Here is an 18,384-nt window from a genome sequence, read left to right as displayed (position 1 = left end):
TAGGGTTATGAACTTATCAGTAGCCCCTGAACTATGAGAAAGCAATCTGCTCAGGCTAAAGAAAGCCTAGTTTTGTATTGTAGTAGTTATTGCTGGACGGAGCACAAGCAGTTACAGACAGCTAGAGACAGTGGTTTGGCAAAGAAGCCCAGAGACCAACAGAGAGAGTGGAGAAGGGGGTGAGAGAAATGATATTGTGGCAAGTACAGTATATCTTAATCCCCACCTCAACTTAAAACAAGGTTTTCATCTTTTTTCTGTTTGGCAAAAAAAAAAAAAAAAAAAAAAAAAAAATACATGTGTATATACTGAAAACACATGTTTTTAACAATGTTTTAAACAATAACAGTTGGGTTATTTTGCTTAGGTAAAAAATAACTTCAAAGTACTAGCTCAATAAAATCATGATAACATAATAAAAAAAAAAAACATGATTTTTGAAAAGTTTTAAAAACTGAGTTTTTGCAAATAAACTCTTCATATATATATATATATATATATATATATAAACCACATGTACTAAAAAAAAAAGCATTGCCAGCACACATACATTAAGCTACCAAACAGGCTAGCATTAATGCATTAAAATGAGCTCATTATTGCGGCCAGTCAGCTAGTATTTGTGTTGGCCTGCAATGCTATTTTCCATTGCTGAAATGCTGAGGCCATAGGTGCGGATAGAAATCAGTGTCCCCAGATATAGAGGGGTATGGTTCACGGAGGTCTTGGCTGAACAAAGACCCAACACAAGCGCACGTGTGGTTTGCATTACTGGCCCATAATTCAATTCCTGTTTCAAAATAGGCTTTTGCAACAAACACTACAGTCCGCGGGCTGAGACCCCCCAAACATCTCAAGCCTGTCCATCTGATACATCAGTACCACCACAGATGAACGGCTTTTTTATAATATAAGGACATTTTCATCCACTGTCCCTGGTTTTGACAGCCGCCTTTCATTAAGAGAGCCTACACGCCAGCTGGGAAGGAAACAGGAAGAATATTTTTGGGAAAAAAGATGGTGAGAACGGAAATGTAATCGAAGGAAGAGGAAGTTTCTATTATGAGAATGAAAACATTCTTAATCAGGACATAAACTTCACCATGGGGGATAGAAGGCATCATTTGGAGTTGACAAAATGTATGCGGTGAAGAATTGGGCACCACTAGGGAGCACCAGAGATCAAGATGTATCCTAGCTTGCAACTATCGGCCTTTTGTTCATATTCTGACTGACAGAAAATATCCTGAGGCCGTAATATTTTTAGAACGGGGGCGGGGGTGTCTTTGATGTGCGGCTAGCCTACATATTAGCTTCAAGCAGCCCATTATGGAGCTCAATAAAAACAAACAGAAACACGATTTCAGCAACCTCATGTCACCCTTCTCGCACGAGGGGAAGTCAATTTCCTGTCAGCTGAAAATAAAATACTGTTTTTCCTCGAGCGAAACCGTGATATAAATGACACATACATACTATTACCGGCTCCTTCGTCTTGGAGAGTTATCTAGATCAGAAAAGCTGTAGACATATTTACATTCTCCAGATTCAATTATGCGGCACAATCATTTGCTTACACGAGCTAAGAGTAACGGACTGCAGCTGTGAAGTCAATTATGCCCTTCTGGAACGTGAATTGCTAAACAAGGTTATGTAGCGTTTGATATATCATGGAGTGTAACCAAGTAACGTTAGCTTTACTCTACAGATGGACTGAAGTTAACAGGTAGCATCAAAACACTTGTAAGTAGCAAGGAACAAGGTCTCATCCTTGGGATGAGAATATGTAGCTTTCCTGAAGCTCAAACAGTAGAGCATAGCGCTAGCAATGTTAAGGTCTTGGTTTGATTCTTTAGGAAAACAAGAACTGATAAACTGTGTACATGAATCCAATACACTGCGAGTAAATCACTGGCATATGCGACTAATTCTTCACTGTGGGCGACTAAATGATGTCTAACATTAGCCAATGGCAAATAAATTCTTAAATTTTACTCGTCGGTGTGCGAGTTGGAAGCTAAGTATTAGTTTAACACAGATATATTTTCACTCTCTAGAACACAAGTTTGTTTCCCCCTTAATAAAAACTCCTATAGTAATTTATAGCAAATACTATAGTATTTTTGAACCATACTATAGTAAAGTACTTGAATTAATTTGTTGTGGTAATTATATAGTTGCTGTGGTAATATAACAACTATAGTAATATAAACAAATTACTCAGTTACCCAACAGCCTTCTGTACTAAGTTTTCTACAACTAGGGTATATTATACTACAATGTTTACTGTAGTAAAAACTAAAGTATACTACAGTGTTTATTACAGTTTATCAGTTCGCTGTAGTTAATACTACGTTATGCTGTAGCATTCTTTAACACAGTGTTGTAAATACTATAATATATACAGTATAATACACTTTACTATAGTATGTTTCAAAAACACTATAGTATTTACTATAAATTACTATAGTATTTTTCCATGTGGGTTTTTGTGGATATTTTGGGCAGGTGTGAATACAGCAATCGCACTCGGGTGCGGACTAAACAACAGTAGTGAGACCCAGCTGAAGAGGTGGTCTCGGTCCGATTCCAAACAAACTCTGGTACAGTTGAATGGATGAACTTAGCATGCATGTGATTTTATTTACAATTTCTGGTTCACTTGCAAAAAGGGCAGTTTAAAGGGCGAACCAGAAAAAAAAAACTAAAGCAAGTGAACTAGTGGTCTTTCCTGGTGTGAATACACCATTCACACCATTCATACCATGCAGAATTGACACGCTACATGTAAACTATATTCTTTGCTGTATTCTCATGTCAGAATAAGGGTTCATTTGGAATTCTTCAGCTTTCAAGGACAACCATATGATAGCCTACTTATGGATACTTACCGGTTTCTCCTGTAATGGGCAGAACTAATGAGCAAACGGCAATCTCATTGACTGGCGCTCACCTATTATTGATTTGATTTCGGCAAATCAGTTTGAGCGAACTTAGTGATTAATATTCATGAACCCAGCAGCTCATTAATCCTTAGTGTGATTTATATCATTATTAGTAGTAGAATTCGTATTATTCAGTATTATTATTAGTTTTTCTTTTTCTACAGAAACACTGAATGACCAAAAATATTTCAGCACCACAACCAGTCCTAAGCTAAGTTAAAATGACAAATATGTATTCATACTGTACATGGTTGCCAAGTTTTATTTCTAAAGGCTATTTCACACTGAGTGCGAAATTTTCGTCCAAATTTTTGCATGTAGAAAAATAAACACAACCTCACGTTGTGTCAATCACGTTTACACACTGCCTTTGAAACTTTCGTCCGTCATAAAAAAAAAAAAAATCAGACCATCTTTGATTTTCCACATTTTTTGATTCTTTGGTTTTCATTTTTTTTTGAAAGGATGACGAATATGAAAAACGCAAACGGAAATTTTGGACTCAATGTGCAAGGACCTTAATTACTAAAATTCAATCATTGATTTTCATAATCATAATATAATGCTTGACTGACTGATGTATAAAAAGCTGTACCATTTTACAAACATTTAAGCTTTAATTACATTAAAGGTAAATATAGGCACAATACAACTTTGTGTGTGAACCGTTACCATAAGCATCCTTCAGCTTTGACTGTGCATTCTGCTGTTGTTGCATTAGTGCTGTCGCACTTAGCCAAGCCGGACTTAGCACACCACAACCATTTAATCTTCTCAAACCCAACGAACTTACTTCATGTCCCGTCACGGTTCAGGCTAAATTACCACTGCTCCCCCCCCCACCAAACATTCTGCTCGCACAGGAACTCAGTGCTAATCTCGGGCGAAACAAAAACAGGCCGTAAAAACATACCCTGACCCCTCCTTGTTCCCCCTAGCGCTGCTCAGTGTTAAACCCGGTTGACATGCCAAACATTGGCTGCATTTGGAGAGCTGTGGTTAGGCGTGGCGCAGGATGGCGAGCCCACGCTGAGAAGCTGGGGGCAGGGAATGCTGCAATTCTAACATTCTCATTCAATTTCCTGCGATGTTTCCACAAACCACCGCTTCTGCTGAGGAACTGCCCACGCCGCAGCCTAAACTAATACTCAGATTAGCGTGACATTTAGTAAAGGGCAGCGCATTAACACGCTGCATGGGCCCGAGCATTCATCTCATGGTAATGAGGCATTACTGCTAGTTAACAGCCTCTGTCGCTCTCCTCCCCAGTGCATTTATCAGTCTCTCCATCCCTCCCCTCACCCCCACCTTCCATCAAGGCAGGATCACATTGCAGAGATAAGTGTCCTTCACTCTTCGTCGGCTCGCAGTCGCTCTTCATCTCTCTGGGGTTCGATCTGTCTTCTTTCCCACCGCGATTTCTCTCTCACCGTTCCTTGTTTTTCCTGTCGGGGATCTCTTGCTGAAGTTCAGCAGGGATAAGGTGTAAGAAAAGCTGAGCGAGACCTGTAGATGGTGTGGGAATCTTGCTCTGATCTTCACCCCACAGAGTCTTTATGACCCAGTTCCACATTTGAAGTCAAGCACCCGCAGAGAGCCACTGAACCAGACTCGGCTCAGGAATGCTCCAACCACAGCCTCAAAACTCCAGCTTCCACGGTGGGAAAACCAAAGAAAGGGAGGTGCCCAAACGCTGCACCCACGTCCAAGCATTGTGGCATAGGACGAGTTACAAACTGAGCAGCTGGCTCTGTTAGCTCTGGTTACACATTGTTAACGCTAACTATGACATGGAGCGAGTTCACCAGACCGGGGTGTGCCAATGCCAAATAATCTAAATTGAGATGGAAGAACGTGTTCTCTCCTTGCACTTCCTCTCCTCACATGTGAACCTCATTCTTTACCCCAACACAATAAGGTGCAGATATGCCAAAGCCACACAGCACAACGTCGCTTGGGGAAAAACAAGATAATTGGAGGGTGAGCATGGATCTGTGATTAACTGTGAGTGCCATGATACATCTTGGACTTAGCAGGGACCTGGCAACAAAACTTACCTCATTTAGTCACACCACTGTATATTAATTTAAACGGGATGTCGAATGCTATTTCATGCATTCTGACTTATTTACACTGTTAAAGTGTTGGATTCTCATGCTAAACATGACTCAAAAACGAATTGGAAGTATGACGGAGTATTTCTGTGCCGAAGATACTCCTTTAGGGTTCGTATGAGTTTCGTAAAGTTTTTTTTTTTTTTTTTTCTGAGTATGACCCTGTATGACATCATAAAGGGCAGAATTCCCTATATGGGCACTTCTCCTGGAAAAGCGTGCAAACATCAATCAGAGCGAGAGCAAGAGCACGCCCATCAACGTGCTTCATATGTTAATTCGTTAGCCTTTTAAGTCCATACATCTTTGTCCCTGTTTTATTCGTGTCAATGTCACAGCTTGCAGACGTTCGCTACACAAAAGCTTTGCATGCTCGTGACTCTTTAGCTCCGCCCACATCACACCTCCAGGAGCTCGACAGCTGTACAGCTGTTTCTGTCTTTTATAAATCTGATACAACCAAAGATTCTTCGGAGGTATGAAGGATGCAAAACTACCCTACTAATACCCTAATACTACTAGTAATAGGTACTCAAGATTAACATGAGGTTGTCAAACTGTGCGTGTTGTGTCCACTTCAACTGTACAAGTACACAATTGAGTCCTAGCCTAGTAATTAGTACAGTACATGCACTGCTACATCACATTAAGCTGTGGTGCTCATATAGTGCTCATCCTGCCCGGACCAGCCTCAAAAATACAACTCTTAGCAGGGTTTAGCTAAATTTATGATATCAATGGAGATTTTGGTCATTCCCCATTCAAGGAGATAGAAGCTGTACTTATCTCACAGTATCTCTGTTAACTACATAGAAAGTAGCTGCCTGGTGTATTCCAAGATGGCTGCAACGTGAAACAACAGTCTGTTCCTTTTATCTTTATCTTTTCTAAAAAAAAATAAATAAATAAATAAAGTGTGGAAGTGCTCTAAATGCATGCTTGCATTACTACTAGAAACACTGGAATTAAGTGCATGTATTTTCAATCCACAAAGACAAGGAATTTGATTGAAATGTTATTTTCCATGCTGTGACTCCCTCATAAAGCAATCGATTCAGCCCTTTCTGCAGGCAGAAGTGAAGAGTGGCCCTCTGCAGCAGCAACAGAAGGCACTGGATCAATACAAAGTCATCAAGCAGGCAGACACGGCCTGAGCACCCAGCTCACCACTGTTCACGTCTAATGCCTGCTAAAACAGCTGCCAGTCACAAATGTTCACGCTCTACTTCTGCAGACACCGATGAAAAAGAAGCCAGAGACTGATTTACGGCACATACCCATTCTTTACAGACAAGGACACCGATTTCTATCTCGAAATGCTTTGAAACTGTACGCTGTCATTAGGTTTGTGTGCAGACTGGATTTAAAAGCTTGAATCTGGGCTCTTGAAACCCATTACAGATCCTTGCTCACTTAATGACATCCGCAGTGACCCACCAGGCCGGAGTCAGGCACCATCTACGCCAGACTCAACAAGTCTGTTGTCTGCTGAAAGGGCAGGAGGTGAGGGCTAAGAGCTCTGTGTTTATGGGGGCTCCAGTGAGCATAGAAATCATTGTGCTGCAGCACAGAAGCGTTCACATGGGAACCTCACGAGAGCTTGCTTCAAGCATGTCATGTAAACCCAGGGCTCCTATATGGTTTTATGATGTGCCACGAGCTAACAGGGATTCAAACTCCCCGAGAACGGACGAGCAAACTTACCCGCAAACACGGCTTTTTCACCCTGAACTATTCTGGATGAGAGCTGGGTGCCTCGTGTGAAACACAGTCATTTTTATGGAAGATGAATGAGTGTGTATGTTTGATGTTTTGAAATAATTTAGAGTGGTATATGTCTATTTAGATTATGGTGCTGCAAAAACGGCTGGCTGTATGAGTTTATTTACTGTGTAGAACAGATGTGTGATTGTGTTTGTGGGTCTGTTACAAAACCTGGTGAGCTACAGAGGCAGCTGACTTCTAAGAGAGCTTCATAACTAAAATGGAACCTCTTAAGTGACTAATTTGGAATGTTCTACATAGGAAGCCACAAATAACATTCCTCATGTGGGGCGCACTGGAGACCTGCAACTGATACTGGCCTAGTGGTATACGTGGCCTAGTGTTAGAGAGTTTGTCACCTAACCCTAAGGTTGTGTGTTTGAGTCTCGCGCCGGCAATACCACGACTGAGGTGCCCTTGAGTAAGGCACCGAACCCCCAACTGCTCCCCGGGCACTGCAGCACAAATGGCTGCCCACTGCTCCGGGTGTGTGTTCACGGTGTGTGTGTGTTCACTGCTGTGTGTGTGCACTTTGGATGGGTTAAATACAGAGCACAAATTCTGAGTATGGGTCACCATACTTGGCTGTTTGTCACTTCACTTTAAATATACATAGTAAACACAAATACACAAATTATATTAAACTATTTATGAATTACATTTAAGTCAATTTTAATTAACTTTCACTCCAAGCTATTTTGTATTCCCACTAATGGACAGTCGGTTTGAGCCCAGTGCATTATGGGCGTTTTCCTAATTTTTTGGCAAGAGCGCCTTTTCTCTGTTTGCTCATGTAGCACCGATTAAAAAAATTGCCTTTTTTACTGATAGACAGCCAAGTTTTATTGAAAGCCCATCTTGTCAGTAGTGAATTACCCTTGAAGGGACATCTCTGTAGTTTACATACCCCTAAAAAGTTCATAGCAGTACCTTAGAGCAGTGGCGTAGCCAGAATTTTATTTTTGAGCGGGCCTGGGCAAAAGTGAGCGGGCACTAGGCTAACTAACGGACGGAGTCCAGTGGCATAGTGCAAATCCATGGCCCCCAACCTTGAATTTAAGGGTGGGGGGCGGGTGGGGGCTGGTTATGTCATAATATTGTAAATATTTGTTTTAAACCAGGAAGACGAGCCAGTGGATATCACACAAGCAATGTGCAAACTTTGTGCAAGAATTATGCGGTGAACCTCTTAATCTCAGTCGATCCACTAGAAAGTGAAAGTAAAAACTGATGGCGCTTTCGGCATCTGACACTGCATTAAAAGCACACAGAGACGACGAAAGACAAATCTACTTCATATGGTGATAATACTATATACAGTAGCTAAATGTTTTAATTTACTCATATTAAATATTATTTAATAAATACATTTTAAAAATAAATAAATAAAGAGAGAATAAATGTATTTAGTGTAAAACTGTTTTATTTTCTTTTTAAAAAAGTCAGTGCTTGAAATAAAGCTTTTTTTTTTGATGATTGCAGTGTTAATAATTGTAATTATAGGCCTATAATTAATAAACCTGTTTTGAAAGACCTTTTTAAAAAAAATTCACTGAGGAGTAAGCTAGCCTAATCTTTAGCAGCGCGTCAGTTTTGCGGTGATGCACTATGAAATTATTGTGGGGCAAAATATTATTATTTTTTATTTATTTTAGTTATTTGAGATGTTATAATTGTTCTCTAATTGTGTTAAAATAGATGAAACAATAATTATTTAACAAATATTATATTTGTATAATAAACTGGGGGGGCCTGTCATCAGAGTGGGGGGCCTGTGCCCGTCAGGCCCTCCGTTGCCTACACCCCTGCCTTAAAGTAACCCCTTTTTTAGGGGCAAATAAGGTACAAAAGTTAGGGTGTGGGATATTTATCATCTGGGATAATATTGTAATTGGTGTTTAAACAATATGCAAGCTGACATGATAGAGAATGTATGAGTACATGCAAAAACAAATAAAAAAACATCTTGAAAGTCCAAAAGCATTCACTGCGTGATGATGCACATTAGAATGCAGTTAAAATGCCCTGTAAAAAATAAAAATAAATCCCAGTATGGGGTTTTGTATTTTTATATTTATAAGATATTACGTTTATGTTATATCACACAAGCAACAAATATTTGCGTGAGGGTGGTCGCGAATGTGATCATTAAATAAGATGTTAATACTGAGTGAGTTACATTTTAGACACAATAATGTCTGTTTTTCTTTTGTTTTACCAATGAAAATAGTTCAAAGCAAAGCTGGAGCAGAACATTTGTGCATCTCAGAAAAAGTCTGTGAAGTTTTGTTTCTGAATGAATCTGTTTTTGAACACCTTTTGAGTCAAAGATTAAGTGATCCATTTATATAGACAGTAGCTTGAATCAGCTGTTTTCAAATAATCATCTGTTTTTTTTTTTCTTGAATGAATCATTTGAATGATTCAATCATCCATTCATATAGACGGCTACCTGCTTCATTTCTAAATGAATCAGCTGTTTTGAATGAATCATTTGAATGAATGATTCAATGAGTCAATCATACAAACAGGGAATTGTTGCCACCTACTGGTGGTTTTAGTGTCATATTTATTTATCCATGACAGGCCTAAAACAGCTAACAACATAAAAATGCATTAATTATCATTATCGAAAAATCCCCCCCAAAATATCAAATTACAATTTTTTTTGTCTATATTGCACACCCCTAGTACAAAGATGCCTCTTTTTACTCCCCCTACAGGTGTTGTGCACATAAAGGTCAGATTTTTGCACATTTTTTTAATGATAGTGTCTATTTCTTTAAAATATCACCTACAAAGTGTATGTGCCGTATCCTCACCTGTACATCGTGGTTGGGGGGTACTTGGCAACATCATAGATCAAACGTATGTGTCCCTGATACAGCTCTAGTGCGAGTGGGTCATCGTCCACTTTATACAACAGAATGCCATTGTCCTTATCTGTGGCTACCTACAAAGAAAGAGAGGGGTAATGGGAAAGAGACAGCAAAAGATCAGTGAAGGAAAACAGCAGGAAGACCTCTGAAGATTGAGGTGGAAGGGTAAAAGAAGGATGTACAAAACAATCAAGAGTGCGCGATAAGCATACTATTTCAATACGACATGCACACCAAGAAAGAGCCGCTGCAGGCCTGACACTTAACTCCCTGTTTAGTCGAGGGCATCAAACGGAACGCCTGCGAGCAAGCTGTGATGGAAAACAGCTCACGTTTATATATAAGCACTAGAGTGAGAGGAAAGAAAAGAGCAGTTGATGGCTTATGGAGTGTGGAAGCCCCTCTACACATCAGTTGAGACCAAGTGGACTGCTTACATTCATATCCCGGAGGCATATGAGCCGTTAATGTGTCCCTGTATTCGGTTTCTGTCAGAGGATATGTCACAGGAGGACCAAGTCATTAACGCTGTTTAGCACAGTTTTACTAAGATCACTGGTAATAAAAAAAGCAACCTAATTTGATTGCTTTTCTATATTTGCAGTTCCCTGAGCGTGTTGCCTTTTAGAGCCTATTAACCCCAACAGAGCGATAGCTGTAAAATATTCAGAAACTGCATTAATGAAATGTCATTCTCTTAAATTTGACTTAAAACATTTATCAATTCATACAATAATGGACAACTGGACAAAAAGTTGTACCAGTATTCATTTAACATAGTGAAAAATAAATATACTAAAATGTATTTGAAATACATTTATTTTGTGCTAAGTATACTACAAATACATTTACATATTTATCTGCTTAATAAAAATACCCTGCAATTGTACTTATAGTATACTAAATTGGTATACTTCAAGTCTGCTAAACTGGAACAACTAATTTTGTGCTTAATGCATTTTAATTGTATGTAAGTAGTACTGAAGTCCAACTAGAGATATACTGAAGTATATTTGATTGTGCTAAAGTAGAACTATTGCAAGTATGCTTCAGGCACACTTTAAATATCGTGCATTTAAAGACTGCTATTTTTCAAAGATCAAAGATCCATCAATAAATAGTGACATTAAGACACATTTTAGGCTTAATATTAAGAAATGTACATTGGGCACAAGTAGTACTCCAAATAAAGTTAAATTATATTTTTTATATCAGTAAGTCTCAAGCGATATGTCAGTAAATATGTTAATAGATTTGAACTATACTTAATATGAAATAAATGTATTTTGAATATATTTCTTTTTTTTTTTACTCAGGTTTTAATGCTATTTAAATGTAAATTAAATGAATAGTAAACATACATGCAATGAAATACAGAGGAAACATTTAGAGGAAAATACCAATTTTTTTTTATTTATTTTTTTTATTAAAAGACTTTGTGAACATGGTATTTGGATTCCTTCACACATTTTGCAGTATTATTGTAAAATAATTTATTAATTTTAAAACTCCTGAAATTAGACATCACTTATTTGAATGGCCTGTGAATTTTAGACTTGTGATGAATGAAAAAAATAAATAAACATGTAACATTGCAGTTTGAACTTCACAGATCATAGATATGCACTTTTTAATTTTAAAACCACATTGTCTCTGTTCTCTTCTTGCCAAAAATTCAGACTTGGTTTAGAAAGCACCATTACTTAACTCACAAAGGCCTCTCGGAGAAACCTGAAATGGAGAGATGCTGACGTCCACAAGGAGATAAACAGCTACTGAGCTCTTTTTAATTTCTCCTACTTTAATTAACATTAGTGTGCCCTCTCGACGGTGAGAAGATAGGATCATTTGTAGCAGATCTAGCGGTTACGCAGGGCCCCTGATTGCAACGGATAACAGCCGGCTCAACCTCTATTACCATAATATATGTCCTCAGGAGAAGAATTATTCACGCAGGTGGACAAGAGGTGACATTCTCATAATGTCAGAGAGGCCAAAGCTGCCTTAGACCAGGCATTGTGGATGAAACAAGACCTTGACAGAGAGGCAGATCGCTTCTCATGGCTGCAGATGTGAGTTCGGGTGATATGTGAGGTCTGTATTACAGAAACTGATCTGGGACACTTTGTTAAGCATTACAGGAAGTGGTTATAGGCATACCTGGAGGGATATATGCATGGGTGGTCGGATCTTGGCGCCTGAGAGCTCCAGATAGGTATCTTTCCCGAGGAAGTGCACTGTGACCATCTTATGACACTTGGAGCCAAGTGGACACCGGCACACAGGCTCTCCCTCCACGACCAGACACTGCGCTCCATTCTGACAGTAAGACTGATCACATGGACTCGTCTTCTGGAGTATTATCATTGGTGGAGGAGTCTCACAGAACAACCCACTAAGGAAAGAGAGAGGGTGAGGGTCAAAAGTTTGGAATAATTAGGATTATTTTTTACTGCTCTTGAAAGACGTCTTTTATGCTCACTAGGGCTGCATTTATTTGATGAAAAATACAGTAGAGTAAAAATAATGTGAAATATTTTTAGTTTAAAGTGACAATTTTTCTATTTGAATATATGTTAAATTTAATTTATTCCTGTAATGCAAAGTGGAATTTTCAGCATCATTACTGAAGTCTTCAGTGCCACACAATCCTTCAGAAAACCTTCTTGAATATTAAGTATTTTATAGACATGTGCCGATACACAGTAATAATATCGTAATAATAAACATGTATGATATTGTATCGTGGGCACTTCAAAATACTGTAAATTATTTTTCATTACTCAGATTTTTCGAATGCATTCTAAGAACACTAAGAAAATTCGATTGTATTTTTTCAAACTAATGTTAACATTCTTCTGTAACATTAACAGATGCCTTGTGTAACAAATGTAGCTATTTCACATAATGTTAGTTAATGCATTAACTAACATTTACTAATGATACCTTGTTGTAAATTATTACCTATTGCACATAAACTATAATCCATTCTTGTTTACTTTGAACATTTATAAACAATAAAGCAACACACATAAATGTATAGTTTTGTTTATCATACCTGTTATAGTATAACACTTTTTTTTGCAAATTATTTCAATATTGTGATAATATACCATGATAAAAGCTTTTATACCATCCTATGCCTATATTATTATTTAATATTATATTAGTATAGTATATTATTGAAAACAGTATAAGCATTTTTTCAAGCACTTTCTTTCTTTCTTTCTTAAATCTAATTCACACGAGAGATGAAGACAGTGTTAGAATATTGATAGAGTGTCAGGATGGGTGGTAAGCCAGATTAATGCAGGGCTCAAGACACCATCAGGCCCTTAATTAGTAGCCCTACTGGAGTGAGGGATGCTGGGGAGAGAGCTATTGTTCTTCTGTACAATGCCACACACGCATACACACACATCCTAATGTTATAATTAGCCATATGGCTATTCATCATCTGTGCATGTCAGATTTAACTACACACCATCATATAACAAAGGACCAACAGAAGCTTGCTGTGTGTGTGTAAGCGTGTCTATGTTTGCATCATCTATCAAGCCTTTCATAATCATAATGAACACAGGTGTGCAAGTATCCTAGCTATCAGAAAAGTATGTGCATGTTTTTTGAGTGAGTTCTAACCTACTTTCACATTTGCAGACGCAATTGTGAAGGGGAAAAAAGGAGAAATTATGAATAAAAAGAATTAGCAGATTCTTTATTGATTGATTTATCTAAAAAAAAAAAAAAGGCAGGGTCAATATTTGTCAACAGTTTTTATATTTTATATTTAAGTATTATTACTATTTAAAATATAATAAAACTTAAATATTGACATTTGAATACATTTTATAATAATATTTAATATACTATATAATATTACTATTAAAATATTAGGATGATATTATTATAATAAAATATAATTCTAAATGATTCATAAATAATGCAAGCTTTTTTCTTCCTCAAAATGCACTTTTTTGTTTAGGAGTAGAGGTATGGATTAGTTCATATTAGTCTTTAGCAGTTTAACTGTAAGTAACTTGAAAAAAAAAAAGAATTCTATGCTGTGTGCAAGTAAATGCATGAGTCTCACCTGAACCCCTCCTTGCACACACACGTGTATCCGTTGATGGCATCATTACACTCTGCTCCATGCTGGCATTTGTTCTCCAGACAGTCGTTGTAATCCTGCTCACAGTGCTGGCCAACATAACCCGGCAAACATTCACACCTGAAGGAAAACAACAACAACAGTTTAGACACTAAGAAAAAAAATACTAGCAAAAGGGGGTGTCCTAACACTAGGTAAGTTTAAAACACTGTTAACTACTTGGCAGTGATAATGAGACCAACTATAGAGTGCATTAGTGCCCACCCACTTTTTCAGCAACATTGGTTCCAAAAGACTTTTCTCTTTTTTTAAGCATTTGGAAAAAGGTCTTTGTTCAAGCATTACAAGCCATAAACCAAACCAATCAAAGAAGTATATGAAAAGTGGACAAAGACAAAGTATGTACTTTCCAGTTTTAGTAAGTGAAAGAACTACAATCCCATAAAGCACTGCCAATTGAAATAAAAAAAGAGAAATATATATATATATATATATATATATATATATATTTAGACACACACACAAACACACACACACACACACACACACACACACACACACAACCGCAGCTTAATAACACACACACACACACACACGCACCCGCACACACACACACACAAACACACATATACATATACATATATATATATATATATATATATCTATCTATTATCTATCTATCTATCTATCTATCTATCTATCTGTCATTCACAGTGCTTCATGGGAGTGGGCGGAGCTAAAGATTTCTTCCAGGACCCGACTGTTGCTCTATTACAGGCAGCACAGGCAGGTCATGTTGTCTTTCATGTGAAGTTCTTACCAGAGGAGCTCACACACTCACCTGTAGCCCTTAGTGAGGGGAACACACTTGGAGTCGTGTTGGCAGAGGTCAAACCCGGGCAGACAGGGGTCAATCACCTCCTCACACAGATCACCTAAGAGACACACAAAGAAAAGGAGCAAATGACTCTAACAGTTGCGTCCGGAGGTTTATCACATGCTGAAACACTCAGGGCTTCTGATGTCTATGGGTGAAGCAACTCTTTGACTGAATATACAGCATGTGTGTCACGACCCTCCTCGAGGTGTTTTGGCCCCTCACACCATCTGCCAGCATTTAGACTGTGTGAGGCTTTTTCTCCTCCAGGCTCAACTGAAAACATCTTTGTGTGATGGCAAAGTCTTTCTAGAGCACACAGCTCAGCAGGCTCCACTCGAAGGCACTAAATCACTGCCAACCAGAACCTTCAATACGTTCCCTGTTCCTGTCCACCTGCTGTAAGACGTCTGGCCCTGCAACAGGTCGTACTGGGTCTAATCCAACCTCCACATCCCTGCACTCGTTCACCCAGATTCCTAGCACTTCCTGTCCAGCACACTTGCGCTGGTGTTGCTAGTTGCATGGCACAGCAGCAGCTCAGAAACAGATGTACCCTCTCCGTGCTCAGGCCCTCGAGGACGGGGTTTAGGTGGTCTGCTGCCAGGCCCATTTCCTTTCTGCAGCAACTGTATGTGTTCTTCAGGGAATCAGTGCAGTCGGTGTCTACAGCTGATGTTTCCTGCATGCAGACTGGAGTCTGGAAAGAGCTCAAGCTGTGGGTTCTTAAATCAATTCTGGATGTTGGTGGTAAGATTTGCGCTGACTGACGTTAATACAGAACAATCCTCAGTTGTTAAAATACAAAACTGAGATGCACAAATACAATGAAAATGGAGAAGGAAGACTTGACGTTTGGCAAAGTGTGAAGATTTAACATTAAACAATTTTGGACATTTTGGAACATTTTTCTGTTGGTATGCTTACATTACATTACTTAAAAAGTTTGGGTTTGATTTTTTTAATGCTCTACAAAGAAGACTGCATGTATTTGGTCAAAAAGACTGTGTTGTGAAATATTATCACAAATAATTACAATTTAAATATATATATATTAAAATGCTATTTATTTCTGTGATGCAATGCTGAATTTTTTTGGCAGCCATTCCTTCAGTTTGAAGCGTCACATGATCCTTCAGAAATCATTTTAATATGCTGAAAAAGAACAGTATTTATTTGAAATAGAAATCTTTTGTAACATCATAAATGTCTTCACTGTCGCTTTTGATCTATTTAATGCATCCTTGCTGAATAAAAGTGTTATGTATCAAAATGAAAAAAAAAAAAAAAAACATTTAACGGTAGTGTATGAATTTTTTTTTTTAATTAAAAAAAATACAAATAATAATAATAATAATTCTTACCAACCCCAAATGGTAATATAAGTCCCAACACAACTGTAAAATATAACAATACAAGTCCCACAATGTCCATGGACATAAAGTTAAAACAAAAGAAAACATCATCAGTATATTAAATCTTCATCCTTCCTTCTCCCCTTTCATTTCACCCACATAATTACATACTTTTTATATGAAACTAATGAAAAAATATATTCTGTGTTGAGAGTCTGATCTATAGCCAGCCTGGTACAAATGAAGAGCACTCCATACTTCCTGCATGCAGGAAAAATCACAAATGAGATTTTTGTGAATATGACAACAAATGGAGACTCTGGTTTTAAAAGACTTTAGTAAAAAAGCACCTTCTCTTGCTCCTATTGCTATTTTAATTTCTCTTTTAGGGGAAACCCCTGAACCGAAGTTGATACTTTCATGAAACGTAACTGAGAACTCTCTTGCTTGGTTTAAAACTCAGTTTTTAAGACTGCGCTCTTTAACCGGACAGCTGTGTGTGCCCTGTGAGCTTAAGGATGTGGCCAGGCTTATACCGCAGCAAGTACACACTCTCTGCACCAACTGCACCCGCTCCAAGGGAGGTGGGCAAAGAGGAATGCCGTTATAATGACAGGGCCTGCTAGGAGCCGTTGCACTTCCTATTTTGAGGAAAAGAAGAGAGAACAAGAGCAGTGGTGCCACTGGACAGCACTTGGCAGATCTGAAGTGGAAATAAACAGACAGTTTTAACAACAGCTGAACTTTAAATCTGCCTGGTCAGGACTTCTGTCAAAAGCTGGTTTGTTTAGTAAAACTGCCCACTACCAGTCTTAACATGTATATTATTTTGGTTTCTTAATGTTTTCTTAGCCACCTCAGTTGTGGCTGGAGGATATAAATGCAATTGGCACAGTCTTGCCAGTGAAATGGCCTCATTGTGGTAAGACAAGTAGGGCAATATGACTAAGAAAATGGTAACAAAGAGTCTGAAACATTCTGAATGCATTTATAGTCTGGCTTAATGAGCTTTAGCTGGTACCTCTGTAGTTCGGAGGGCAGACGCAGGTGTAGTTGTTGATGCCGTCCACACAGGTGGAGTTGTTCTCACAGTCGTTGTCTTCACAGTCATCAGGATTCAGCTCACACTGCTGGCCCTCGTACCCAGGCAGACACACACAGCTAGAGGAATGGAAGGCACAGGACAATGATCAATACTTCAAATGTTAGAACAAAAGGAAACACATGGGTTTCAGTGATTTAGCTCTGTTGGGTGACACCCTGATACTGCCAGACTGATTTTTCCAAGTCTGCAGCCAGAACAGTGTCATTTGTTGCCATTCATGTCTCATTGTTTGGTCTTTAAATGTCAACCCAACATCCTTCATTAGTGCACTGCTCACAGCCAACAGGAACACTGAGTTTTGAGTTTTTTACACGCACTGAACACATTACAAGAATAGTTCAGCCATAAATGATAATGCTGGCATGAACACAAAACAAGATATTTATTATTGAGAATATCAAGATTCTGGAAGATCTTCAGACACTGAGTAAACCTGGACTCACTTTTAAGGCACGGATTGTCCTTTACTAAGCTATTAAGCTTGACAGCTACTGGTCACCATCCACATTCTTGAAGGAAAAGAGCAAACTATACATTTTGCTAAACATCTTATTTTGTTCCACCAAAAATAAGCAATATTATGGTGACTAGATGATGGAAGAACCTGCTCATTTGAGTCTGAGTCAAAAGCTCCTGCAGTCCATGACTGTTTTGGTCCTTGAGTCTGAGCCATATTTTCTTGGTCATTGAAAATGAGTCCAAGACTATATTTTGATGATCTTGGTACTCGAGTCTGAGCTTAAAACCATATTTTAATTTTATTGGTCTTGTCTTGCTGAGAACATGAGGACTGTGTCTTTAACCAAAATCAGCTCACTTCTGCTCACTTGATCCTAGTCTGGTGTCAGTCTTGATTCGGACTCAATGTTTTCTGATCTCAGTCTTGACTCAGACTTAACCCCATTTTGATCTTGGTCTTGACTCAGACTTGATTTCTTTTAGTCTCGGCCTTGAGTCTGACTTGACCCTTTTCTGGTCTCGGTCTTAAATCAGACTTAAATCTCTTCTGATCTTGGTCTTGACCCCACCTCGACCCTCTTCTAGTCTCAGTCTTGACTCAGACTCAATCAACTCAACCCTCTTTCGGGTCTGGAATCAGACTCAACCCTCTTTTGATCTTGATCTTGATTCAAACTTGATTTTTTTCTGGTCTCAGTCTGGAATCAAACTCGACCCTCTTCTGATCTTGGTCTTGACCCCACCTCGACCCTCTTCTGGTCTCAGTCTTGACTCA

General features: G+C 38.5%; 1 protein-coding gene across 1 annotated transcript in view; it reads right to left on the bottom strand.

The window, feature by feature from the left end:
* Window positions 1-18,384, bottom strand: part of LOC109112921 (slit homolog 3 protein-like) — a 138,389-nt gene that overhangs the window by 5,209 nt on the left and 114,796 nt on the right. Inside the window, exons 24-28 of the mRNA XM_042738814.1 lie at window positions 17,067-17,206; window positions 14,655-14,748; window positions 13,796-13,933; window positions 11,863-12,097; window positions 9,646-9,776 (exon numbers count right to left, since the gene is read on the bottom strand). Coding sequence (XP_042594748.1) covers window positions 9,646-9,776; window positions 11,863-12,097; window positions 13,796-13,933; window positions 14,655-14,748; window positions 17,067-17,206 — 738 coding nt within the window. The remainder of the gene's footprint in view (window positions 1-9,645; window positions 9,777-11,862; window positions 12,098-13,795; window positions 13,934-14,654; window positions 14,749-17,066; window positions 17,207-18,384) is intronic.

The sequence above is a fragment of the Cyprinus carpio genome, chromosome B14 (genome assembly GCF_018340385.1).
Source record: "Cyprinus carpio isolate SPL01 chromosome B14, ASM1834038v1, whole genome shotgun sequence".
Lineage (NCBI taxonomy): Eukaryota > Metazoa > Chordata > Actinopteri > Cypriniformes > Cyprinidae > Cyprinus > Cyprinus carpio.
The sequence above is the reverse complement of the archived record's forward strand: the minus strand, read 5'-3'. Positions and strand labels throughout refer to the sequence as shown.